Raw genomic sequence first — 27,647 nt, 5'->3', positions numbered from 1 at the left:
GACATCAACAACCGCTAGCTCCAACCCCACCTACACCATCCACAATGCATGACCAAGGCAGGCGACCAAGGCAAACTCAATCAACTTTAGGAAAAGTTTGGACTCAAAAATGGGCCTTGTAAGAATTGTTGATGTGGCATAGCTTTCAAAAAGTGGGGATCGGTAATTTTTTTGCAAATAAGATCCAAACTTGTCGGAGGTTGGATATTTAGAATCTACTCTTCAAATGCTATCTATTGATATATAGCATGCATGTATCGGACATTGCCTTCATGTAGATCTAGAAAAAGGTTTAGATTACCATAACGGTAACAAAACCTGGCTGATTGAAAAAAAATGGCATAACTTTCATAGAAGTCATCCAAACTTTTCGGACCTTGGCTCTTTAGAATCCATTTTTCAAGAACTTTCCAATGATAGGTCATATCATGGGGTTCTAAGAAATATTTAGAGGGGTCTACCGGGTTTCTTTCTTTTGTACAACTTTGATGATGTGGCACTCTTAAAAGGCCCAAAAATGAGTTCAAAATTTTCCTAATTGACAACTCTGTGGCACCGTTGGCGCCGCCCATAAGAAGCCCCTCTAAACCCTTGCATGAAGGAGGGTTGAACCCACCCCATGAGGGTAAGATGTCAACACTCTACCATCCAAGTTATTGAACATTGTTCTGTATAAAAAGGAAAGATATCATACTTGTGTTAACAAGAAAGGTAGAAGGAAAGGGAAAGCTTCAAACTTCAAGGAAGTAGCTTCACCCTTCCTTTTCACTTCTTGGAGAAAGGCAAGTTTTTCTCCAAAATTTCTTTTTCTTCAAGGAGGAAACTTCACACACGAAGAATAGCCTTCACAAAAACGATGAGTTTTTGTGAAGAATCAACGAAGATATTATTACAATGAACGCAACGTGAAGCACTACAATTTTTGCAAGGCGAGGTTTACATGCGATGCAAATTACCGAGCATATAAAACACAAAGACTTTAAGCTTTACAAGGTACAAATTGACATTTTTTTCTCTCTTTACATTAGTGTGTGTTTACCATAACTAGTGAGGATATCCCACCTACGTACACTTTTGATTTTGATCACGTACATCAAAATCAAGGCACCACGGGTGTTGCCAACACTAATATGCATGACGATGATGATTTAGGAGATCATGGCATTGTAGGTATGGCTGCTTTCAAGACTTTGGAAAATCACCAAAGCGTACTTCAACGCAACCTCTTTGCACTCAATGCAAATGTTACAAATCTTACTGAGCTACTTGTGAAATTTATGAATTCACAGATAGCTCAAGGAGCCACAAGTGGCACGATTCAAGGAAACCAAGCTCGCATGACTCAAGGAGTCCAAGAGACAAATGTTTTAGAAGATGCAGAAGGTAGCAATGCATTGCTTAAGAATATCACCATTCCTGAGTTTCATGGGGAAGAGCGTGATCGCACCAAGGATGCGGTCAATACATTCTTACACAAATGGAGTGATATTCATAGGTTGAGACACACCCCGGATATAAAAACGGTTGTGAAAACAAGTCTATCTCTTAAAGGAGTGGCCTATAAGTGGTGGATGACATCTCCAATAGATGCTAGTCCTCCGTCTTTGGCTACATTTCAAGCTTCTTTCTCCAAAGAGTTTTTGGACTCCACTGAAGAAGATAAGAATTGGTTAGCATGGGATGCATGCCACATGTCTGGCCTCTCTCTCACACAGTACCTTTCGAAGTATTGGGAAATCGTAATAAAACTAGAAGGTCTAGATGAATTCCAAAAGATACGGGGTTTTAATAGGGGTCGTGACAAAGACTATCGTCTTCATGTCAAGACCCAACATCCAAAAACTTTGGAAGAAGCCATAGGTCATGCCCAAAGATATGATGACGACCAAGAGAGGAAGGGAAATGTTCCCTACTCTAAGAATAATTTTGCTTAGAGAAATGTGGCTAAGAGCCAAGGGCAAAGTAGATCTCCCACACGTTCCAAGAGGAATAAGAGACAATCACCTCTCCACACCCACAAGAGGCTAATAAGCCTAAACAATCATGAGATACTCCACGTGAGCCTCTTAGCACTATTAATTATGAGCGTTCAAAGAAACACATTTTGTGTTTCAAATGTCTTTCGAACCAACATAACAAGAAGGATTTTCCTCTTTTGCAAGGCAAAGAAAAGGTCATGCACACGGTGCAACGGCTCACACTAGATTCATCGCCTAAATATTGTGTTGTAGAGGTTCTTCGTATTGAAGAAAATCATAGGTGTTGTGTGCCCACTTCAATGTGCCTTTTGGTTTAACCAATGCTCCAGGTACATTTATAACACTCATGGATAGTGTCTTACGTCCCTATCTTGGAAAATTTGTTGTGGTTTTCCTTGATGACATTCTCATTCACAGTAAGACTGAAGATGAACATATAGAACACTTAGGACACTAACAAGGTCATTGCCATTCTTCGATGGGCATATCCCAACACGGTTGAGGAGCTTCAAATCTTCTTAGGCATGGATAGATCTTATCGACAGTATATCCGTAATTATGCCAAAATTGTTGTTCCTATGGCGGATCAACTTAAAGCAAAAGGTAAGACCTTTTCTTGGGAAGAAGCCCAAAAATGCAGTTTTGAACAGCTCAAGGTAGTTGTAGCCACTGCTCCTATCCTAGCAACCGTTGAACCACTTAAGTCGTTTGTGGTAGAGATTGATGCTAGTGATAAAGTAGTTGGTGTGGTACTTCTCCGGGAGGGAAGACCTATATCCTTTGAAAGAGAAAAGTCAAATAGATCTCAATAGAATTATTATGCTATGAGAGAGAGCTTTATGCTATAAGTTACGGGTTACAAAAGTGGCAGCACTATTTATAATGGTGCTGAGTTTGAAGTAGTTTTTGACCATGTCATTCACATAGGTGTGTTAGTTGACCTTATTGAACCACCTACCATTGCTCATGAGTCCAAAAATATTTTGGATTCTCATGAGCTTCACACTAGACATCATGTCAGACGACATGTGTTGGTAAAATGGCTAGATAGACCTGAAGAAGGTTCTACTGAATGGCATAAAATGGTAACCATATTTTTGCAACATTTTTCAACCTACTCAACGTCCTCTTTCTCATATGTGTATATATTTTTCTACGCTATTAAGTTATCTAGAGTAAATTCCCCCTCTTCGTTTAACCTTTGCGGCGACACATACATTGTACTCTTCCCAAAAATGTCACCTTAGTCATATATTTATATTACCACCCTTTTCTTTTTTGCTTTGTAAATAAAATTAAGCATACAATAACCAACTATCTACCCCCAAACTTTCTTACCTCTTGTGAATTAGTAGTAGAAAAATAATATATCCATCTTCCATCCCATATAGATAAATTACCATGGAAAATCAACTCTCCACTTGTCTTTACCAAAGATTATGGTCCATCTCTACAAGTCTTCTATGCCCCCTACATAGGTGGCCCAATATCTCTTAAGAATATACATATAGTTTTTCTCCTTTGAAAAAGACTCAAATTGTATATTCTTTTCACAAGCAAATAATATTGGGCCCTCCTCTATTTGTTTAAGCATCATACCCTTTTGAAAAATCATGATTCCCCTTGGATGCATACAAACAAAGGGCCCATACAAGAAGACTTGGAAGCAAAAGGTTCCCTAGCCTAGTGTGGACCTTACAAACTGAATTCCTTGGTGCATGGGTGTGAAGAATAGTCCAAATTCATATCAAACATGTTGAGAAGGTCAAATTTGCCTTTTGAAGCATGTCATTCCGAGCTACAGGTAAAAAGTTATGGTCAAAATAGTGTAAATCTGTCAGATTCGCAGCAAAAAGGAACTGTAAATCAAGTAAATCAAGAGGGTGAGATCTTATTTTTTCCTACTCATCTTCTAGAAGAGCAATGAGTGTTCAAGGTCACTTGCATGTGATGGGACCAACCTAAATATGCTTTCTAAATGCCAAGACAGACAAGTTGAGATACCCCGCAGGAGCCACCCGTAGGGCCTCATGGTGGGGCCCACCTACATTATGCACCCCTATGGAGCCTTCACGGTCTAAAATGATATTTTTGGTGAATAAATAGTCCCTTTTATGTCCAATATTCAATGAGTGGTCAAAGGACACTTAATTAAGGCTAATCACTCACCCTAATTAAGTGTAGCATAATCCCACTCCTACACAACTATAAATAGCCCCCCTTGGAGAGACTCAAGGACACACACCTATATTTTCAACTTCATGTTGCTCTTGATCAATAGTAGATAAACCCCCAACTCTCCCTCTTTCACATCCTCCCTCCTAACCCTTCTCTTTGGAGAAAGTGCAACTCTATCCTCCACTCTTTCTATTCTACAATCTCTTACTCCATCAACCCAATAAATCATTGTAGCACCTCAATAACTTGTAAATACATCATGATCTCTCTCATGGTTTTGTTAATGATCATTAAATCATCTTCAAACAATCAAGTGTCGCAATTTGTGATGGTTAGCCAGCGTCTGTCTACCCCTTAAAAGGTGTGCAAGAAATCAAGTAAGTGTTCTACTCTCAATTTACCATTGGTTTGTTTCTCCACACTTATTCAATTAGTCTAAAGAAAATTCTCACTCCAACTCTCTTTTGCTTCATTACATATGCATGTGGCTACCTCTCATGGTGATTTTATTTGTCACGGCATTGCATAGATGGAGATGAGCTCTCTATGCAAAGTGTGTTAGTTCGATGTAGGTGAGTCTCTTGTGTGTTTGAGAGGCAGGTCTTGTGCGCATGATTTTTTTGATGAGTGCTTGAGAGAGGAGGAGTTTGGATGTATCATGGGTATTCTTATGGGGATAAGGTGAATGCTATTCCACAAATAGCATATTTACATTTGATGCACGGCATTGGGTTGCATAATCGTTGATGGTGTCAAGTGTCCAAAGTGTACATAGAGTAAGGGTTCTCAAAGTGTGTTGCTTGAGTGGGTGAGTGCAAGTGTTATTTTGATTGGTTTCCTTCTCCACTCCAAAAAGAAGGTGGTGCCCCAAGTAGTGTGCGTACCTCTTTATGAACATTTTGTGAGGGTAGGCCCATTGGTTTGGGTTTAGAGGCCCCATTTCAAAAAGCTCGCCCTCACTACATGGGAGTATGTCTCCACACTTAAGAAACATTTTCCTGCGTTCATTTTGAGGACGAAAACAATTCTCCCAAGGGGGGTGTAATGTAAGGACATGGGTCCTACGGGCAAGGCCACCGGCACGGCCAGACAATGTGTACGCTAGGGGGAGGCTATAAGATAGCACGATTGGGTGGAGACTAGCACACGTATTACCACCACTCTTTCACACACATGATATGCTATGATATGCTATGTTGTGTACTCTCTAATCTTGTTTAAATCATCTTTCCCTTACAATCTTTCACTATTGATTCTATAATTTGTATATGTGTGTGTGGTGTCATAGTCTAGGTGTGTGCACTTGGGTTTTGGGAGAGATGGTGAAAGGTTGAAGAGTAAGTGTGTGAGCAAATTGAAATTATGGAAGCAATCATTCTCCCCTTCTCCTCCCAACAGTCTTGTAATCAAGATGAAATGTTTCAATTAAGTTTCAAGTTCTTTTATATTCTGAGCACTTCCTCTCGCTCTCTTCTAGCTCGAGACGCACTCATAACACTTCCTTGATTAGTTTCAAAGATGAGGTAGTAGGGTACTCATTGCCTTCCCCCCTACATATTGAAATGTTACAAGAACATGTGGATATAAGACCCTTTTCTTGTCTCTCTTGATAGGCATACCAAGAAAATTATTTGCTTTCCCAAATCATCTATAGCAAAGTTTCTTCTTCAATTTGGCAACCTATTTAGTGGAATGTCCTCCAATTAGCATGTTAGCTATGTATAAAATGAGAATGAACAGTGAACCATCATTGAGTTTTTGTGTACAGAAACAGTGATTCTCTTGACTCCTAAACCCTTGAGACCTCATAAAAGCATCAAAATTTTGATATTATTGCCTTGAACCCTACTTTAAGCCATAAATTTCTTTCTTGAGTTTACATAAGCTTTTTCCTGCTAGGCTACTCAAAACCTTCAGGTTGCTTCATATAAATATCTTCATCAAGATCCCCGAGAAGAAAGGAAATCTTCATGTCCATTTGGACAAACTCCATGTCCTCAATGGCTATCAGTCCAAACATTGTATATAATATAGTTATCTTGACCATGAGCGAGAAGATTTCTTCAAAATCAACTCCTTTCTATTGCTTGAATCCCTTAGCAGTCAATCTTGATTGTAATTAGGCTTTGAATCCTCATATGTAAACTTCTGCTTGTCAACCCAATTGCAAGGTAGTTATTGCTTGCTTTCTAGAAACTCAACTAAGTCACATGTCTCATTGTTGACAATTGAGTCATACTCTGATAACACGGCTTGCTCCCACCTAACTTTTTTATCCATCTACATGTCTTCTTTGTAACAAGATAACTCACCACAGTCAGTCATCATGACATAGTCAACCTTGGTTCAAACCGCTCAGGTAGATGTGAGGATCTACTAGATCGTCTCGAGCTTGTGCTTTCTACCTTGTCAAGTAAAGTGCTGCTAGTTGAAGGTGCATTATTAGTCTTTTGAGGTCGCACTGAATCTGAGGTAATGTTCTCAAATGTGATTTTTCTATAAGCTTATTGTGCATATTTGACTCGTTTGAAAGATAACGCACAAACTACGGATAACTTTACAAGATTTTGGGTGTCAAACATAATATTACATTTCCCTATCTACACCATAGTGAAGGAAAATACATTTGTATGAATTTGGGTCTAGATTTTTTCAAAGCTCCTTTGGCACGTGTGCATACGTCTCACATCCAAAGACACACAAATGATCATAGTGTGGCTTCTTTGTGGACCACAACTACTCTAAAATATGGCACTAAGTGATCTATTATTGTACATGTGTCGATATTCTCTTTGTAATGGAATTGATATTTTATTATTTAAGGCAGTTGACAGGTGGAAAAGCTAACCGAGCTATGGACTATGGCACAAGATATATATTTTATGTACATTTTATTATTCGAGTGCTCCTTATGAGCTTTGGTCATTTATGACCGGTCGGCCAGTTTGTACTCACTTTGAGCATTCAAAAAATCTATAAGTAAATACGTGCAAGAGGGAAATGCTCACTTTTGCACGGGGGGAGATTGCACCCAGTGCTCATGTTATTCTTCACTCCTCTCTTATCGTGCAGGTGTAGCACTCTACTCTACGAGGTGCGTCATGTGCTCTCTCACTCTATCTCGTTCGTTGTCTCTCTCTGGTCGCGTACATCGTCGATTATGTGCTACGAGATTTGCAAGGTATGCATATTTATTGGTTTTGTGGTTTAGGACACGTTCTTTTTTTTATTTTGCAAGGCCACCATGGCATCCGTTTGTAGCAGTGGTATTAGAGCTTAGATCAACGCTCCTGATTACTCAATCACTATGTACGACAAAGATACAGGTAAGTCTTTCTTTTCCTTTTTTTCCCCTTTTCCCCTTCTTTTTGTAGTGAAAGAGAGGTGACGAAAGGTGAGTTTATAATCGACCAATGAGATCTTAATTAGAGAAGTTTAATATAGTATTGTTAGATTAAAATTAGTTGTTTGTCAAGCAAGATTGAGTTTAATCGATAAGACATATACTGCTTATTCGGATGGTATGGGATACTAGAATAGGTAGTATGTGGATGACGGTAGGCATAAGCAATGTTGTTTAGTTTCATAAATTTCTCTTTTACTATGTAATATTTTTGACAAAGAATACTAACTCCCTATTTTTATTGACAAGTATAATTTGCAAATTCTTATGCAAGTGCTCTCTATGAGCTTTGGCCATTTATGACCGGCCGGCCAGTTTGTACTCACTTTGAGCATTCAAGAAATCTATAAGTAAATACGTGCAAGAGGGAAATGATCACTCTTGCACGGGGGGGAAATTGCACCCAGTGCTCATGTTATTCTTCTCTCCTCTCTTCTCTTCTCCCTCGCCATGTTGGTGTAGCACTCCACTCTAGGAGGTGCACCTACGTGTGCTCTCTCACTCTATCTCATTCGCTATCTCTCTATGTTCGCGTACATCATCGATTATGTGCTACAAGATTTGCGAGGTATGAATATTTATCAGTTTTATGGTTAAGGACACTTTCTTTCTTGTATTTTGTAGGGCCACCGTGGAATACGTTTGTAGCAGTCTCTTCCTAAAACCCCAAAGTGTGATTTTCCATAGAAAGCATAGCTGTGACTCGCTCCTAAATCATTCGATTCATCCTTTCTAGATACCTCTAATACCTCTCTTACTATAGAAATCCTCAAACTCCTTGGAGATGTGGTCTCCACCATGATCAGTCCTCAAGCACTTTAGCTTCATGTTAGACCAATCCTCTACAAATGCTACAAATTTCTAGAAAGTAGAGAAGGCTTGATCCTTATGACACAAAAAATAAACCCTTGCAGGCTTTTGTTGTGGAAACCCTTGTAGGCCCTTTTTGTGGTTGACAGGGGTGTTCCTCTGTAAGCAAGGGTTGGTTCCCATGGTGCCTTGTGTTGAGGAAGGCTTATATGCAAGCTCGAACCCGCCGAAGGTCACAATTCTTGGAGTAATATTGAGAAGGCCCTCAATTCTCTTCTTCCCCTCTTCAAACCAAAGAGCTTGACCTCGTACCTCTTATGAATAGCTTCAATTGACGTTTTCTCGGAGAAATTTAATGCTTATGATGCCTCTTCTCTTCTTCCAATTCCACTTCTTCTTCCTTTCTTTGATGGTGTTGAGTACATCCCTTCTAAAACTCCTTCAAAGCTCTTCAATGTCGAGTCGGATTCACCGCCTCGTTCATCTTTCTGTTTGAAATCTCCTTCTTCTTTCATTCCCTTGTCCGTAACTTCACAAACCCAAGGGAATTTAGCCATTTCTTGGAATTAAATGCTGCACATACCTGATTTTGACTATAGATAGGCCAAAAAAAATGCAAATTAGTTTTTATTAATGGTCAATTAATTGCCGATGAGCCTTGATTTGCGAACTTAATGCTACAGATTTGTAAATTTCTCCTTAAAATTTAAAATCAATTGTCGATTTCCCTTGAACCAAAAGCTATGATACGAGTGCTGGGAGGATAAGGGGAGAACAATTGCTTTCACAATTCTAATTTTCTCACATACTTACCTGTCAACCTCTCACCATCTCTCCCAAAACCCAAGTACACACACCTAGACTATGACACCATACACACATACACGCACAAAGTATAGAATCAACAGTGAAACATTGTAAGGGGAAGATGATGTAGACAATATTAGAGAGTACACAATATAGCATGAGAGAGAGAGAGAGGAATCTTGCAAATCAATGGGCTAAAGATTGTAGCCCCAAACTCCACGGCACTTCTTATGAAGTTTGGTGTTTAATATTTGTTATTGTTTACTGGTATAAAAAATTGGAGGCTCCTCTTTACACTTAGTTCCACTTTAGTCTTTGTGTGGTGGCTACCACTTATTGCATGACCCTCTTTAGGCTGAATTCTCACTAATTATTTACAAGCGAGTTATAGTGTCTTATTGAAAAAATAAACTATAACACTATGCAGCTAAAAATAGCCAAGAATAATTTATTGCCGACATCTTCTCCTCAAATCCCAGAGTCCACAACCTCAACTCATTGTTAGTAAAAATAAAAAGACAGCATAGTAATTAACCATTACACGCTAGCTATCCCAATTGTAGTTAATTACATATAACAGGAGGGTGCCCAATCTTGTAAAGAAGACTTAATACTTGATTAAGAGAACTTGATTACAAAACTTAGATCACAAAGCTTGACTTACAAGACAAGATTTGATTACAAGAACAAGACTCGGTAACAAGACCAGAACTAGAAGAGGACTTACCTCGCTGGAGCCTCACAACTGGTGCTGAGAAACTGTTATGAGCGTGCCTCAACCTAGAAGAGCGTGACAGGAGGCACTCACAATATACAAGAGCTTGAAATTTGATTGCAAGACTTAATCTTGATAACAAGACTTAATATTTCAAACTTGATTGCAAATCTTGGATTATAAAGCTTCACTTACATGGCAAGGCTTGACTACAAGAACAAGACTCGAATACAAGACAAGAACTGGAAGAGGACTTACCTTGCAGGAGCCTCACAACTGGTATTGAGAAGACTGAGGGCTTGTAGCCCAAGATTTCTATTTATACTAAATAAGATTCTTCCTCAAGATTAAGGAGGTTAAGAACCTTCTAGATTCTTCTTCAAGTTTAAGGAGGTTAAGAATCTTCTAGGTTCTTCCTCAAGCTTAAGGAGGTTAAGAACCTTCCAAATTTCTAGAACTTTCTAGGGCCTTCTAGATTCTTCTTCAAAATGCTAGAACCTTCTAGATTCTTCTAGGACTTCTAGTGATGATGATGATACAAGCGATGATGTAAGCTATCTTGTAGAATCTTCTCAAACTTTTCTCAATCTTTTAGAATCTTCCACAGCATTCTTCTTAATACTTGATTAAAAGAACTTGATAGCTTGAAACTTGATTGCAACACTTAATCTTGATTAAAAGACTTATATTTCAAACTTGATTGCAAATCTTGGATTACATAGCTTCATTTACATTGCAAGGCTTGACTACAAACAAGACTCGAATACAAGAAGACAAGAACTAGAAGAGGACTTACCTTGTAGGAGCCTCACAGCTGGTATTGAGAAGATTGAGGGCTCATATCCCAAGATTTCTATTTATACTAACTAAGATTCTTCCTCAAGCTTAAGGAGGGTAAGAACCTTCTAGGTTCTTTCTCAAGTTTAAGGAGGTTAAGAATCTTCTAGGTTCTTCCTCAAGCTTCAGGAGGTTAAGAACCTTCCAGACTTCTAGAACTTTCTAGGGCCTTCTAGATTCTTCTTCAAGATTCTAGAACCTTCTGGATTCTTCTAGGACTTCTGGTGGTGATGATGATATAAGAGATGATGTAAGCTATCTTGTAGAATCTTCTCAAGCTTTTCTCAATCTTTTAGAATCTTCCAAAGCATTCTTCTTAATACTTGGTTAAGAGAACTTGATTACAAAACTTGGATCACAAAGCTTGACTTACAAGACCATACTTGATTACAAGAACAAGATTCGATAACAAGACAAGAACTAGATGAGGACTTACCTCGCAAGAGCCTCATAACTGATGTTGAGAAACTATTATGAGCGTGTCTCAAGCTAGAAGAGATCAAGAGGAGGTGCTCACAATATAGAAAAGCTTGAAACTTGATTTCAATACTTAATCTTGATTACAAGACTTAATAGTTGATTACAAAACTTGGACTACAAAGCTTGACTTACAATGCAATTTTTGACTACAAGAACAAGACTCAAATACAAGAACAAGACAAGAAATGGAAGAGGACTTACCTTGCAGGTGCCTCACAACTGGTGTTGAGAAGATTGAGGGGCTCATAGCCCAAGACTTCTATTTATACTAAATATTAAGGAGGTTAAGAACCTTCTAGGTTCTTCCTCAAGCTTAAGGAGTTTAAGAACCTTCTACATTCATCCTCAAGTTTAAGCAGGTTAAGAATCTTCTAGGTTCTTCCTCGAGCTTAAAGAGGTTAAGAACCTTCCAAGCTTCTAGAACTTTCTATGGCCTTCCAGATTCTTCTTCAAGCTTCTAGAACCTTTTAGATTCTTCAAGAACTTTTAAGTGATGATGATGATACATGCAATGATATAGGTGATGATATGAGTGGTGATGTAAGCTATCTTCTAGAACTTTTCTCAATCTTAAATTAGAATCTTCCACGCCATTCTTCTAGAATGTTCTAGCACTTTCTTGTAGGAAACTCAAGTAGATTGACTCTCTCAAGCATTCGTGCGACATGAAGATTCTCCTAAGCTAGATGTTGAGAAAGGAAAAATAGAAAGTGTTCCATATTCTTCAATTGTCAACAGTCTCACATATGTTATGGTAGCTATGAGGCAAGACATCGCATTTGTAGTGGGAGTGGTTAGTCGTAGTATAGGGTTGATCCTTGCAAGAAGCATTGGATAACAATGAAACATATCCTCATGTACTTGACGCGTACAACGAGCAAGTGCTTACACTTCGGTAATAATGATGCATCTGTTGTTGGTTACACGGATGCTGATTATGCGGGCTACAAAGATAGTAGCAAGGGGAGTCATTTCTTAGAGGCCATCTCTCCAAAATTGTACATCTTCTTCTACTACTACGGAGGTTGAATATGTTGTAGCATCAAATGCTAGCAAAAAATCTATATGGTTGGTACATCTAGTGGAAGACTTAAACATTCAATACGTTCCAGTTTTGCATTGTGATAGTCAGAGTGCCATCGCTTTGGTAATAAATCCCTTGTTTCACTCCAAGTCAAAACATAAGGTGAGGTATCATCTCATTTGAGATGCGTTGATGGATAAGCGGTTGGAGTTTATCAAGGTCCACACTGATGATAACCTAGTGGATGCTCTTACAAACATCCTACTAGCTACTAAGCGACCTGCACAATAGATTGAGTTAATAGGTGTAAGATGAACGCACCCACTTACGGTCACATTGGCCTTTAAGAGCCAACGGCCGCCCCACTTGACTAACTCTTTACTTGGTGAGCCCAAGGCTCTTTTTCCAATATCTGAAGACAGAATCCACCATGTGGCATTGAATTTAAATTTTAAAAAAAAACATCGCTACCATGAAAAGCTCTAAATAAAAAAAACTCCATGTGAAAGCTACCATGTGAAAAAATCACTCTACGTTGCTCAATTGCTCTCAAAGCAATTCGATCTTCTCCACAAGCAGTTTGTAGGTTTCTCAGAAGCAGCTCAAAGCTTTGTATGCAGGTTTGTCTCTGTCCACTCTTTGCAAGAGAGACACACACACACACACACACACAGAGAGAGAGAGAGAGTAGGCTATGACACTAGTAGGTGATGATGGTTTTGCTCGCGCATGAGCTTTAATGGAACCATCAAATGCGGAACCTACCTTTCACATGAAAGTGAAGAGCCATGAAGAAAATCCTACATCGTCTCGACATTACGAGAGCATTCTTTAGTAACATATATAGAGTCTGTAGGCCAAGTTCCTCCCTATTCATTCCAACAATACAAGGTCGACAATGTCATTGTTTGCCCCATCGACATATTGGAATTGGCCTTCTTTTGCAGTGAAGCCTCAATACCTAATTATAAGCATACCAGTGCCTTCCCCACGTAGCGATCATAGCAGCTTTGTGTGCAACAAGACCTAGTGGCCAGTTAAACAGTATGTCCAGCTTCAACTACCTTACTCAGCTTGTTTCTACAGGTGCAACTAGTTATGGCCAGCATTATACCGCTCCAAGTATATCTCATGCAAATTCAACAACCTTGTGCCCTCTGTCATCCTTCAATGTTCATGGAAATGATATGCAGCAGGTCCCCATGCCTAATTCTCAAGATTCACACCAATTCTTTTCTGTGATGTTTGCCCATGCAGTAGCAAGATGGGCACAATTGGAAAGGAGTACCAGAGACCTTTCAAATCCTGGTTATATTTCGTAGATTATCAAGCTGGAAGGTACTTCTGATGCTTGGCGACGTGATGAGCACTCTCAAAGATCAGATATTCCGTGCGATTAACCCATGGCAGAGGTCTGTTCTAGTGCTACTGAAACAGAAGATATTAGATTTCAATCGATAATCAATTGGCCTAATCTGGAGTCGAGTCACCAAAACTCATTGCCTTTGCAGGCCCAGTGAACATCTTTTTCTACTGATGCTATCATGTTGTTGGCGATGTAGATGGCAGAGGCCGAGGAAATGGAAAGAGTAAACGTCAAAGAGGACATGACTGCAGAAAAACTTAGCAGGATTGATCACACCAAAGCTTATTATGGTTATCCTCAAGTAATTAAGCCAGCAGCTTTAGTGCTTGCTGCTTACACTTTTAGCAGAGAGTGTGAGGGGATTAGTGGCAGACATCTCAATGTCGAGGGAAAGGCATTGGGGAACCACTAGTACAAGTCATGGTTTGATGAGCCATTGGCTTCAGTCACACTCCTCGTCCAACTCTGTGAATATCCTATCTGAAAATTTTACGAGGCAAGCATTTCGGAAAAATTTGTAGACAAATAGAAACGTCTCTAATTACCAATTCAACGCAAAATATGGTGTCCGTAGGAGTTGGTTAATGTGTAGCTCTAAGGAGATGCAACAGCATTGCAGCGAAGGTCAAGTAGTCAATCATGTAGGTGTCTACACTGCCGACCAAGATCAAAAGAATAGTCAAAGAACAGAAGAAAAAGCTAATTCTTTTTTTCACACAAAGAGATTTGATGTTGGAGAAGCCGATGAACATAGACTGCAGAGAAATGGCATTTCTGGAGACAACATACCAATATGTCACCACCTATTAGCCTCCAGCAGTAGTTCATTGATGGCCATTCAACAACTGGGTGGGATAGCAAAAACTTTACATACAATATGGCCAATACTGCGGCCTATAAAGAGCTTCTCTTGCTAAACCGCATGCAGGGGGCAGCCAACGTGGGTGCAGTTGAGATTAGCAAGAACAGTATTTTGCAACGTTGCTCTTCAGTAGCTGCATACGGAGCATGGAATGGTGGTGGTGTGGATTTGAACGCCCAATTTTTATAACTGCTTTGGAGCTCCCTTCTTGCCAATAACCATGATTTGGTGGTGAATCCTATGAGCAAAGGTCTATGTACACAGCAGCTATCGGATCAAGTTCAGATGGTTGCAGATGGAAGACATCAGTTTGGTATTGTAGCCAACACAAACCCTCATTTTCCCTTGAAGGAAATTAGCTACTCCATGGCGGGCAGTTAAAATCTATTCACATCTTCTCAAAGGTCTTTTGTGCAGCAGGTGGTTGAGGTACAAACTCCATATAGCAGCTATAGTATGCCGAACAAGCAGAGTGCAATTATTGCCAACAATGACTTAACATTCCATAGTGCAAGGCATGCTGCTGTTAATATATTGCATGAGTGCGGAACCAATTTTAGCGTCAAGAGGACAAAGTTTTTGATCTATTGTCGAATGCATTTTGCAACCTCAAGATTCAAAAATTATTTTACTTACTTATACACTCAATATATCATATATGTTGGGTGCCAAGCACCCGCTTGTGCAAATACGTTCCTCATGATGCTGCATCTTATCTTGATTTTCTCCTAGAGATGAGCCAACTTTCTTTGCATCTCTTATTGGCTTAGCACATAAGATCCATTATATCAACAAAAAATCAAGGAGGGTTGTCTGGACAGAGAGCTTGGCTGGGGTGCTGCAGATTGGATAGCTACCAGGGCGACATCAATTGGACTAAACATATGGAATCTGGTTGTATGTAAAAAAGGGCTAGATTTCTTGTAGGCTTCATGTTGCCACCTCAATTGCATCATTAACTGAACTAGTACCTTTGTTGTAAGCACTGGCTTATGCATCTTTTGTAGGGAGCGCACCTCGAAAACCTTCAAGTTGCATATTTTCACTAGAGATATTAGTTTCTAATAGTTGGTTGTTGCGCCTCTTGCACGCAGAAAGTGGTTATTGGAGGCCCAAAATCCATGGATCTTTAGAGTTTATTTTTCTCATTACTGCTCAAAGCATGGGACTCGCGGACGTTCAGAAGTGGACGCTCAATGCAGAAAACAAACATATTAAATTGCTCTTAAAAGTGAGATCATTGTCAAAGGCATCAATAGATCTTTTACAGCTGTTGTTGGTGACAAGCTTGAGACGTATACGCCTCTATGGCCACAAAAACACACTCATTACATCCTTACCTTCGGGCGATGTTGAAGAGAATTGCTACTTGATTGAGACCTTGACTAAAACCCCTTGAAAATAACATACATCAAACGGACTGACAAATTTGACGTTGTGTTGCGTTCAATCACAGGTTGACGTGTTGAGAAGTATAACATGGGGCATTTACAAGTTCTATTTGGTCATAGCTTGCTACAATGCCTAGTAGGCAGCTGAATGCAAGGTAGTATGGGATTCAAAACTGCTTACAACACACACACACACCCACACACACACACACACACACACACACAGGGGATAATATTGATCAGAGGACATAAAACATAAAGTTACATCTGTGTGTTTTGTGTATGGCAGGGAGGACATATATTCACAACACTGCAAAGTTCCAATTGCACAAGCATGACTCCAGCTCGACAACACTGCAAGGTCCTTTATCTGCATCCAATTTTCCATGCGCATGCGTTTGCTTGGTGCAACACATAAACGCTACAGGACAGGGCACGGATTCCGTTTCTTATAATTTTTGGAGAGACTACACTGCCAGCTCTCCACCATACTTTTGTATGGCACCTCTGTATGACGTGCACTATATACTTTGCGCTTTCAGTCTGTGACGTTTCATTGCAAGATAATATGTTTAACTATTCACATTGCTTTCTTGTAGGTTGACTCAAATATCGGCCTATAGATTGGACAATAAAAAAGAATCAGTACAACATTGCAAGTCAGTAAAGCACCTCATTTATTGTTGCAGGTTATTCATGCTTTATCTATTTGCTTGTTTTAGACTTTCCGCATTACTTCCTTTGCTTCGGTTTGTTTGGATCTTGTTTTCAGAACTATACACTCGATGTTGATCAAAATTTACACATGTTAGTTACAAATGAAACTCTTTGCAGATGGTTGCTAGCAAATGCATGTGATGTATTACACTAGTGAATACACAAGTAGTGAATGCATATGGTGTATCGCAATAGTGAATTCACCTTGTGCGTCTTTACTTTAGCTCTAAAAATTGATACCATACTAGGTGTCTAAATAATTAATGCCATATTATATATGTCCTCATTTCTCCCGTACTAGGTATCAGTATGATGTTCTCTCAAGACCTGGAAGATTACAGTCCAAGCGTCAATAAGCTAGGAAGAAAACTACAACCAACTTGAAACTAGCTTATCGTCCATATGCTAGATCATGGTTTGGAATTACCGCATTGTATAAAGATTGGAGCATGCAATATGATATCTTTGCTCACAATCTAGAAATATGACCCTAATGCACTATAGCAATAAACGAGGTCGATATACAAATAAAATAGACACTCCTACCATCCTCACTTCTATATTATTGTTGGGCGCTTTGCCATTGGAGCGGCAACAACAAGACTTAGCAGCATTGCATCTACAATCATTACCAGTTCAAGATACCAACCACAAATCAATAGTATCCCCTCTGTATTCATGAGACTGATGAGAAATATTTGGACATTAAAGAGGCAGATAATATAATTATAGAAGATATATCCATGTTAACCCAAACGACTTTTGACCTTATCGTAAGACAAAATGGCAATGTAACAAGAAGTACATTGGCAGATTCCTTCAACAAAAAACTTATTCTCTTGCTCGGTGATCTTGCCCAGTTATCACCAGTTTGTAGTCACGTAAGAGAGCTTTGTAACACATGCCATATCACAAGCTCGGTTTACTGGCTACTTGCAACTTTGTACAAGATTTCATGCTTTGTAAGACATGCAACGGACCCTAAATTTCTTGAGTTCTTGACCATTGTTCGTGAAAGAAAACCAACCGTATTTGAGATCAATTTACCTAGGGTGCATGTTTTATAGATGAAGTGCATGTGAATGACTACATCATCAACTCTGCTACGATAATATGCACTCACGGATCAGATGTCCAACACTACAAGAACCTTGCCTTGAATAAGTTGTACAATCAAACTAACATTACAAAAGTTGAAATGAAGACAAATGCGGGTAACATAAATGTCCTTTAGTAGTGGCTCCTAGACCCTGATTTCAATGAGCTTGGTTCGATCACAATTGGCGTGCACTGCATAATCACTAAAAACATCGACTTGACAATCAGTGTGGAAAACGGTGCAACTATGCCATAACACACAACACAAAAGGTGAAGTTGCATGTATCACTATTCTCATTCATTGTACTAGGAATAACTACAAAATAAGAAAGGTAAAACACAAATAACTACAAAAGAAGAAAGACAAAATACACCCGACATCCACCTTCAAAAATACGAGCCGACGTTCTACGCTACCAACCATTCGATGAAAATTTTCCTTTTGAAATACTTTCCGTTTGCGAGAATTTATAGGTAACACGTATACTGGAAAAACATTCATTAGTAGACATAGTAGTACAACCTCGCTTGGAAATAATCTCAATTATAACCATCCCTATAATCTCTAATAATTGATGCACTTAACTTTGTCTCCCCCCATAAACATTATAGAATTTTTCAAATGTATATCCCTTTCACGCAGTGCTTCCCTTGCCAAATTAGTCATTCTCTTGTTCCCTTCAGTAAATGTCAATTTGCATGTCCTTTTATATTCTATAGATGCTATATAGAAAGGCCCACCAAGCAAGACTAGTTATACATGGTTTAACCATTAACTCTTCTCATCTCCTTCCCATATATACACACAAAAAGTACTCTTTTGTGGGATCGGATATAATGACTTTCCAACGTGTTTTGGTTGATTTATTTTGTGTGCACTAAGGTTTGTCTCTCAAAAGAGAAAAACTATGTTGATATGCAATGCTATTTGCATAAATTGTGTGTTTTTAGGTAGTCAAGATCTATACAAATCGCTCCTGCTTTGCTGCATGTGAAACTCTTTTTAGCCTTTGATATTCTTGGGCTGCTTGCTTATGTCAAGCTTTTATAATAGTGTAGATAAATAGATAGGTGCAGAGAGAGAGAGAGAGAGAGAGAGAGAGAGAGAGAGAGAGAGAGAGAGAGAGCGCTCTTTGGGGTTTCTCGTGGGGTACATCATATTGGCATAGCTTTCTTAGATTTTCTTTTGGCACCAATGGCATTCCCATACATAGGTTAGGTACCCTCTATAGTCACACGCATCACATTATAGATAGATAGGAAGTTGCGCGCGCATGCACACACACACACACAGAACTCTTTGGAGTTTCTCTTGGGGTACATCATATTGGGATAGTTTTCATAGTTTTCTTAGATTTTCTTTTGGCACCAATGGCATTCCCATTTGACATAGGTTATGTACCCTCTATAGTCACATGCATCACATTATAGATAGATAGAAAGTTGCACTCAAAGAGAGAGAGAGAGAGAGAGAGAGAGAGAGAGAGAGAGAGAGAGAGACTCTTTGGGGTACATCATATTGGGATAGTTTTCTTAGATTTTCTTTTCTTTTGGCACCAATGGCATTCCCATTTGACATAGGTTAGGTACCCGGTATAGTCACACGCATCACATTTTTTTGCACAATTTTTCCCGAATGCTTGTTGGTTGTCAATCGCAATCTTCATTGGTGGTGCAACTAATGCTCCAAGATGAACCTTCTGCTCCGAGGCCTGCTTGGTGATAAAGTCTAGCCATCACCATCCTCAAAGTGAAGCTGGTAACCTTTTAGTAGCCCACATCAAGGAGTTATAGCCATAAAAAGCACATCACCAACGCATATTAGAGAGGGTTACACCAGTGAAGGTTGCAAGAAAGTTTCTTTAAGCTATTTTCTTAAGCTATTTTCTTAAGCTCTTGTTCCCATTAGAATAGCAAAAGTGCTCTTTTTCAATAAAGCACCATCACCAACCAACCCCTTAGGGAAGGGATGCATTTCACAAAAAGTTCGCATCTTAGCCGCTATGATGCATCCCCTATAGCCGTTCCTCGTGTAGCCACTTGCATTGGGATAGCAACCTAGTGCATTGCCTATGTCAAAAAGCTTCTCTTGCGAAGTCGAGTACTCTCAAAATCTTCCAGCCATTCTAAACTCACTTCTCCCACATAAGTTACAATGAAGGTGTGGTATGTGTGAAGATCAGGTCAGTTGGTGGTAGTTCATAAAAATAAGGAGTTGCACACACACAGAGAGAGAGAGAGAGAGAGAGAGAGAGAGAGAGAGAGAGAGGTTTATAGATTGGTGTACATCACAGTACACCAATCTATAAACCTCTCTCTCTCTCTCTCTCTCTCTCTCTCTCTCTCTCTCTCTCTCTCCCCTGTGTTGTGGTAGATTAATGATGATTTACAAAAAGACGTTCTACTTGATGACCCGCCAACATCTCTAACACACATAAACTATTCGATTGACAGTGCTTTGCAAGAATACTGCAATATTCCTTGAAGAATACTATTTTAGGTGTACCGCGTATTAAGGCATGACAAATAGCAAGGACTCTTAAAACTTATTCACACAAAACTCATTCACATATTTGAAGAACCAGCCTGATGCCTTAGATTTTTCTTGTAAGGCAAGCCGTAAACCCATGTAGGCTATACAAGTAAGAAAACAACTCTATGCGGAGATACAAAAGATCAGCATGTACCACCGACAAAATCACAAGCAAGCAATACCCAAATGCACAAATTACTTTGTTCAGCACACTTGCTATTATGCTTTTCTTCCACACACTCAAATCAATGCATGGCATGTTTTTGAGTCCAAGCTTTCGCCGTCTCCTCATACTCGGCTCTTGCATACTTGTACATGTGTGCAATCTCCGGAACCAAGGGATCGTGAGGATTTGGGTCGGTCAGCAAAGAAGTAATTGATAGTAAGACCTTTGATATAGTTAGCGCTGGGCTCCATTGGTCCTTTAGGATGTCTAAGCATATACTTCCAGTTTCATTGATGTTTGGATGAAAAACCTGCGAAAAAATTCATAGCAGTGCATTAGATTGCCTTCTTTAAAAGAGTAGCGCAGGGAATTCCAAGCATGACATGGTGGGTAAAAATGCCCCACTCAGTAGGAAAAGCTGTCTTATGTTGGTCTCTTGGGTGAATAGCCATATCCCAGTTGTTAGTGTAAACGTCTTGGTTGAAATTGGAAAAAAAAAGAACTTTGGGCCTTAAGTTTGGTCAGAAATTGAACATGCTAGTAACAAATCCCGGTGAATTTTGGCATAAATCACAGTTGTGTCATTAGTATGCCCTTCAAAATGAAGGCCCAGAAAATGGTTTTTTTTTCTCAAACAGTGGCTGATACATGTCTGTAACGACGAAATTGTTGCAATTTGAGAGATGACACTTCAAAGTTCTGGCCTTCTTGAAAGACAAAGATGGGTGGTTGTGATGTCGATGATCGCAGAGGATGATGATATGCATGTGTGCCTGTGCGGGCATGCACATGGGCATGTGTGTGGCAAAGCTTTAAAGTATTCCGACGTCAGACAGTCTTTAGGAGCTAACCAAAGGCTCCTCTCAAACAAGAAAAGCACAGAACAACAATACACAGATAGGATTATACCTTGGTCGTGAAATGGACCTTGGGGGGCTTGAAGGGGTAGTCAGGGGGGAAGAGGACATCGATAGAGAAGATACCGCCGGAGAAAGGGCTGTCGCTAGGGCCCATGATGGTGGCATTCCAATGAAAGAGGTTCTCGTCGATAGGCCCTGCGCTGCCGGAAGCGGGGGGATCCTTGCGGATGTCTTGTAATTCTTTCAGAATCCTCTTGGAAGCCATTCGCAGAGTCTGCGATCTGTAGGCGGTCTTCTCTGCGGCTATGTCTTCTGCAGTATCTCTCCGCCTTTATGTTAACTCCCTTCCCTCTCTCTCTCTCTCTCTCTCTCTCGCTCACTCTCAGAAGATGGAAACTTGAAAGCCTCTCTTAATGAGCTTCTTATGCACCGACGTTACAAAACCCGCCTTATGAAACAAAACGCCTGCCCAAAAGCATCCCTCTCCAAACGTGCCCTCCACCCGAGTTCGAATGCGACCAAGTGACCCGAAAGCGCTCACAGACCCTCACGACTATATGACACGGGCATGGGGGCATGGGAGAGAGCATCGAGCGCCGTAGATCTTGTCGGCATCGCAAAAAGTAATCTCGGATACAAAAAGTAATCTCGGGCACCCGCGGGTTTTTTGTGATGGTATGGTACCCGAGATTACTTTTTGTACCCGCCATTATTTTTTGTCACATTTGGTATAAGAGTAATCTCGGGTCCATACCATCACAAAAAACCCGCGGGTGCTCATGGATAGGACATGGGAGTCGCAAAGGTGAGGTCAAGGGTTCAAGGGTCGGCCGCGAAGTAATCTCGGGTGCGTACCCGAGAGTTTTTGTAATCTCGGGTACCCGAGATTACTTTGCCGCGCCCGAGATTACTTTGCCACGATCTACAGCTCTCCTTCATCCCACCATAGATCCCACCCCCTCAATGCCCGTGTTAGATAGTCCCCAGTCTCACTGACGTACTTTGTCACCCCGCAGGGGAGTTGTGTGATTTGTCAAAAAAAAATGCCTTAAATCAGCTTGTTCATTGCCCTCCTCTCTACGGCCCATGTCACCTTGGTGCACCCACGCCTCCCTCCTTTTCTGTCTCACCAACTAGCAATCTTGTCACACTACGATTTTTTTGAACGATGCTCTCCTCGCCATAACAAGTGGAAATTGTTGGGGTATAAAGCCCAATGTGGTCGTCCAGGTAAGTGGGCGGGCCGCCAGGTATGTACACATATTCTTTTGTAAAAAACCTAATAAGAACTCACTATGCTCTACACATTACAGTAGAGCGAGTTCACCATATCGTCGTGCTCTTCTTCTCGCACTCTCTCGCGTCGCACTTCCGCTCGTACTCGTTCAACTGGTATCAGAGCTCAGATCGAGGCTCGGGGCAGCACTACAGGAGGCTAGAGTCACCAACTCAGATTGGAGTGAAATTCGACAGACGAAGACACGGCCCCAAGTCCTGTGGGACAGCCCGAAGGCCTTGGTGTTCTCAGAATTTCATTCTGAGGTCATCTCGGCCACCGTTCGGCTTCGATAAAGGTCTGCGCAGGCCATTTTCGACTACGTGGTCTCGACGGGTGCAGATCAGACTCTGCAAATTTGGGGTTTTCGGCCTACGACTGCAGGTACTGAGGATATCGACATTCCCAGAGTGTTGATTTGTGGCTGTCTACACATCGAAGGACAGCTCACAGTTCTTGGAGGCGTGTCACATACGACACGGGCGCATCTACACATAGACTGTAGGCGACATCCACTAGTTCATCAGGTAGCTTGTGTTTGTTGCTTGATATTCTAGATTTCATCCTGACATTGCAGGTACTTCCACATGGGATGTATTGTCAGAGATGATGTATGTCTGTTGAGGGTTTGCTGGCTGTGAGTCACGCAGCAAACAACCGCCGCAGCGGTTACAGCATACAGTGGGAAATTTGTGGATGTATGACTTTGTGGGAAGTCTATGTACTGTCAAATTTACTGCAGCCTTTGTTGAGGGTCGAGTGAGGTTTTATTGAGCTGGGGGATTCTCGAATGTTGAGATCCTTTCGGTGATACAGGTCTTGGAGCGATCCCTCGAGCACCCTTAGATAGGTAGCTAGGATGTATTGACTGTGAGTTAGACAGTTGGGATTGCATCTTTGCTTTACTGCCGTTGAGGCATTGTCGCAGTCTATGCTTACAGGATAGTGACAGGACAGTCAGAGATAGTACAAGTGCAGAACAGGTTTACCCACAGCTTACAGTGTCAGAGAGACAGTGTTTTTGAGCTGTTTTTTGGTCTGTTTTTGAGTACACCAGAGCCATTTTACAAAGGAGACTGCCGAAATTTATGCAGAATCTGAAGCTTTCTTGGTTCATTTGACAGGTTGATATTGGTTCAGAGGTCAGTTTACAGGGGAAATTCTGCCGAATTTTTCCCAGGAAAGTAAACTACTGTGAAGCGTAGCTATGGCTGGATCACAGGACACTGCTCTTTACAATATCAAGAAGCTGGATGGAACCAATTTCCCATTGTGGAAGCAGCAGATTTGGCACGTGTTGGTACAAAAGAAGCAGATAAAACCTATAAAGCTCAAGGGGATAAAACCAGAAGATATGGACGAAGATGAATGGAGAGAAATGGATGAATTGGCACTTTCTACCATTATGCTGACTTTGGCAGAAAGCGTTTACTTCAATGTAGCAAACGAGATGTCGGCTTATCAAGCATGGTTAAAGCTGAGTGATCTTTATGAGAAGCAGAGCGCAGCTTCACAGGTATACTGGCTTAAGAAGCTTGTTGACTTGAAGATGAAAGAAGGGACACCTATGTCCAATCATCTGAATGAATTCAACACAATCTATAGTCAGTTGTCAGCTCAAGGTGTCAAGTTTGATGAACTTGTTAGAGCTATGTTCCTGTTGATCACATTGCCAGAAATTTGGGACACTTTTCGCACAACTTTGAGTAATTTTGCACCTCCAGATGGTTTGAACATAGCAGGTGTAGAAGGAAGTCTGCTTACTGAATAAACCAATAGAAAGACAATGGACAAAGGCAAAGGAACAGCTTTAGTTGTCAGGGGAAGGACCAAAGAAAAGTACAAAGGTGGAAAGAGGAATCAGTCTCGTAGCAAGTCCCGCAGTGCTAAAGGCAAGAGTGACATAGAATGCTACCATTGTGGCAAGAAGGGTCACATGAAAAGAGACTGCAGAGAATGGAAAGCAGAAAAAGGCAAAGAGAAAGCTGAAGACCATGGTGAGAAGAACAAGTCCTCAGTGAAGATTCAAGAAATAAATGTGACAAACATTGTTGCAGAGGATGACAGTCTAGTGTCAGGAGACATCTACTTCTTGAAGAATACAATGGACTCAACTCTTCTTACAGCATCTGATGGAAATGCACTGAGTGACTGGATTATAGACTCAGGGGCATCACTTCATGTGTCTCCAAACAAGGAGTGGTTTACCTCTTATGTGACCACTAAAGATCATGTTCGGCTATGCAATGGGCAGACATGTGAGATCTTAGGTGTTGGAGATGTTCAATTGAAGTTTCAGAATGGCTCTTCTTTCACGCTGAAGAATGTGAGACATGTTCCCGCAATTACAAAGAGCTTGATCAGCACAGGTTTACTTGATGATGCTGGCTACGTCACCACTTTTGGACAGAACATGTGGAAGATATCCAAGGGTTCTATGACAGTAGCACATGGAGTAAAGTCTGGAGGACTTTACATGATTTATGTATCAAATGTCTCTAAAAATGTAATCAATGTAACCGAGCAGCCGAACGTTTCTTTGTGGCATTGCCGGTTAGGACATATGTCCAAGAAGGGAATGGAAATCTTGTCTCGTTCTAGTTATTTGCCTGGCTTTTCATTTAATGATTTTGAATTCTGTGAACATTGTCTGTATGGTAAGCAAACACAGCAGCCACATAAGCATAGAAGCAGTAGAAGAGATACACAGTTGGCACTTGTTCATAGTGATTTGTGTGGACCTATGCCTAGCCTATCTCTAGGGGGAGCTTCTTACTTTATGACATTTATAGATGATTACTCGAGGAAAGTATGGGTTTACTTTCTCAAGCACAAGGATGAAGCGTTTAGTGTTTTCAAAACGTTTGTGACACTTGTGGAGAATCAGAGTGGCAAGAAGCTTAAATGCTTACGCACTGACAATGGTGGAGAGTATGTTTCAAAGGCCTTTCAAGATTTTTGTGAGTCAAAAGGTATAAAACGTGAACTTACTGCTCCTTACAATCCTCCTCAAAATGGTGTTGCTGAGAGGATGAATAGGACCATACAAGAGAAGGTCAAAAGTATGTTGTCTAATGCACAGCTGCCAAATGGGTTTTGGGCTGAAGCTGTATCAACAGCTGTTCATCTTGTAAATAGATCTCCTAGCAAGGTTTTGCAGAAGGATTCAATGCCAGAGATGGTATGGTCAGGCAAAATGCCCTCATACAAGCATCTCAGAGTCTTTGGCTGTGAGGCATATACTCACGTTCCAAAGGAATTTAGGAACAAACTTGAGCCAAAGAGTAGAAAGTGCATCTTTCTAGGCTATGGTAATTCTGGTGAGATGGGGTACAGACTTTGGGATCCCGAATTCAGAAAGGTTGTCCCCACCAATGATGTTCACTTTAATGAATCCAAATATCATTCTAAACCAGAGAGGGTTGAGGAGATTAGAAGAGTTGTCTTCCAAGAAGATGGACCTGCACGTGCAAGACATAATGTCAGGGCTCAAGAGGAGCAAGGACAGGATAGAGTGGAACCACAAGTTGTGGCTGAGCCTGAGCCACCTATTGTGCGTAGATCTGGACGTGTCACGCAACCTCCTAATAGGTTTGTTCCATCTATGAACTATGTCATGTTGACTGATTGCAATGAGCCTTCATGTTACAAGGAAGTAGTGCAAATGAAGGAGTCCGGGAATTGGCAATTGGCCATGCAGTCAGAGATGACAGCTCTACATAAAAACCAGACATGGAAGCTAGTTAAATTACCACGGGGCAAAAAGGCTCTACCCTGTAAATGGGTTTACAGGTATAAGATCACCACTCATGATAGTCAGCCAAAGTACAAAGCAAGGCTTGTTGCCAAGGGCTTTAAGCAAGAACAAGGCATTGACTTTGATGAAGTCTTCTCTCCGGTGGTCAAGATGACTACATTGAGATGCTTTCTTGCATTGGTTGCCATATTAGATTTGGTGTTGCACCAAATGGCTGTCAAGACAGCGTTCTTGCATGGTGATTTAGATGTGGAAATTTACATGCAAGGGTTTGTTGAGAAAGGCAAGGAAGATTGGGTATGCCAGTTGTTAAAGAGTCTTTATGGCTTAAAACAATCACCGAGGGCATGGTACCATAAATTCCACAAGTTTATGCTTTCTCAAGGCTACAAACGTAGTGAGTTCGATCACTGTCTATATACAAAGAAGGCTAAGGATGGCAGTTGGCTGATCCTTATTTTGTATGTGGATGACATGTTGATTGCTGGCAAGCACTTGGAAGAAATTTCAGCTTTGAAGTCAAAGATGGCAAAATCGTTTGACATGAAAGACATGGGTGAGGCAAGGCATATACTTGGTATGCGCATTGAGAGAGACAGATCAAAGAAGTTGATTTGGTTATCTCAAACAGAGTATATTGACAAGGTTTTGCAACGTTTCAATATGGAGAAGGGAAAGGCATTGAGTGTTCCATTGCCACCATATGTGAAACTTAGCAAACAAGATTGTCCTGTGTCTAAGGAAGAACAGGCTGAAATGGATAAGATTCCATATGCGTCTGCAGTGGGTAGTTTGATGTATGCAATGATTGCTACTCGCCCAGACATTGCATTTGCAGTGGGAGTAGTAAGTCGATACATGTCAAACCCAGGCAAGAAACATTGGGAGGCAGTGAAAGGAATATTGAGATACCTGAAAGCTACAAAGAGTATGCGTATATGCTATGGGAGTCAGGAGCTAAGTGTAAAGGGTTTTACAGACTCAAATTATGCAGGTGACTTAGACAACCGAAGGTCTACGTCAGGGTATGTCTTTACATTGGCTGGTGGAGCAGTATCATGGCGTTCTAGATTACAAGATTGTGTTACTCAGTCTACTACAGAGGCTGAATATGTTGCAGCATCAGAGGCATGCAAAGAATCAATTTGGCTTAATCGACTAGTAACAGATTTGGGAATCAAAGAAGAGATGCCTGTGTTATATTGTGATAGTCAAAGTGCTATACAATTGGCTCGCAATCCAGTTTATCACTCAAAGACAAAGCATGTGGATGTGAAGTATCATTTCATCAGGGAAATGCTCGAGGATAAGCAACTTCAGCTTGTCAAAGTTCACACCACAGAAAATCCTGCTGATCTACTTACAAAAGGACTTCCCTCAGAGAGCT

The 27,647-nt window shown here is 40.6% G+C and overlaps 1 protein-coding gene across 1 annotated transcript; it reads right to left on the bottom strand.

Annotated features, from left to right (window-relative positions):
- Positions 1-20,188: 20,188 nt before the first annotated feature.
- Positions 20,189-21,645, bottom strand: LOC147425207 (ubiquitin-conjugating enzyme E2 28-like). Its single transcript, XM_086499418.1, has 2 exons — positions 21,277-21,645; positions 20,189-20,677 (listed from the first exon to the last, which is right to left on the bottom strand). Exons 1-2 carry the CDS (start codon positions 21,490-21,492, stop codon positions 20,447-20,449), a joined length of 447 nt encoding a protein of 148 aa, XP_086355544.1. The 5' UTR covers positions 21,493-21,645; the 3' UTR covers positions 20,189-20,446.
- Between the last annotated feature and the right edge of the window lie 6,002 nt (positions 21,646-27,647).

The sequence above is a fragment of the Adiantum capillus-veneris genome, chromosome 25, assembly GCF_014529385.1.
Source record: "Adiantum capillus-veneris isolate H3 chromosome 25, ASM1452938v2, whole genome shotgun sequence".
Lineage (NCBI taxonomy): Eukaryota > Viridiplantae > Streptophyta > Polypodiopsida > Polypodiales > Pteridaceae > Adiantum > Adiantum capillus-veneris.
The sequence above is the reverse complement of the archived record's forward strand: the minus strand, read 5'-3'. Positions and strand labels throughout refer to the sequence as shown.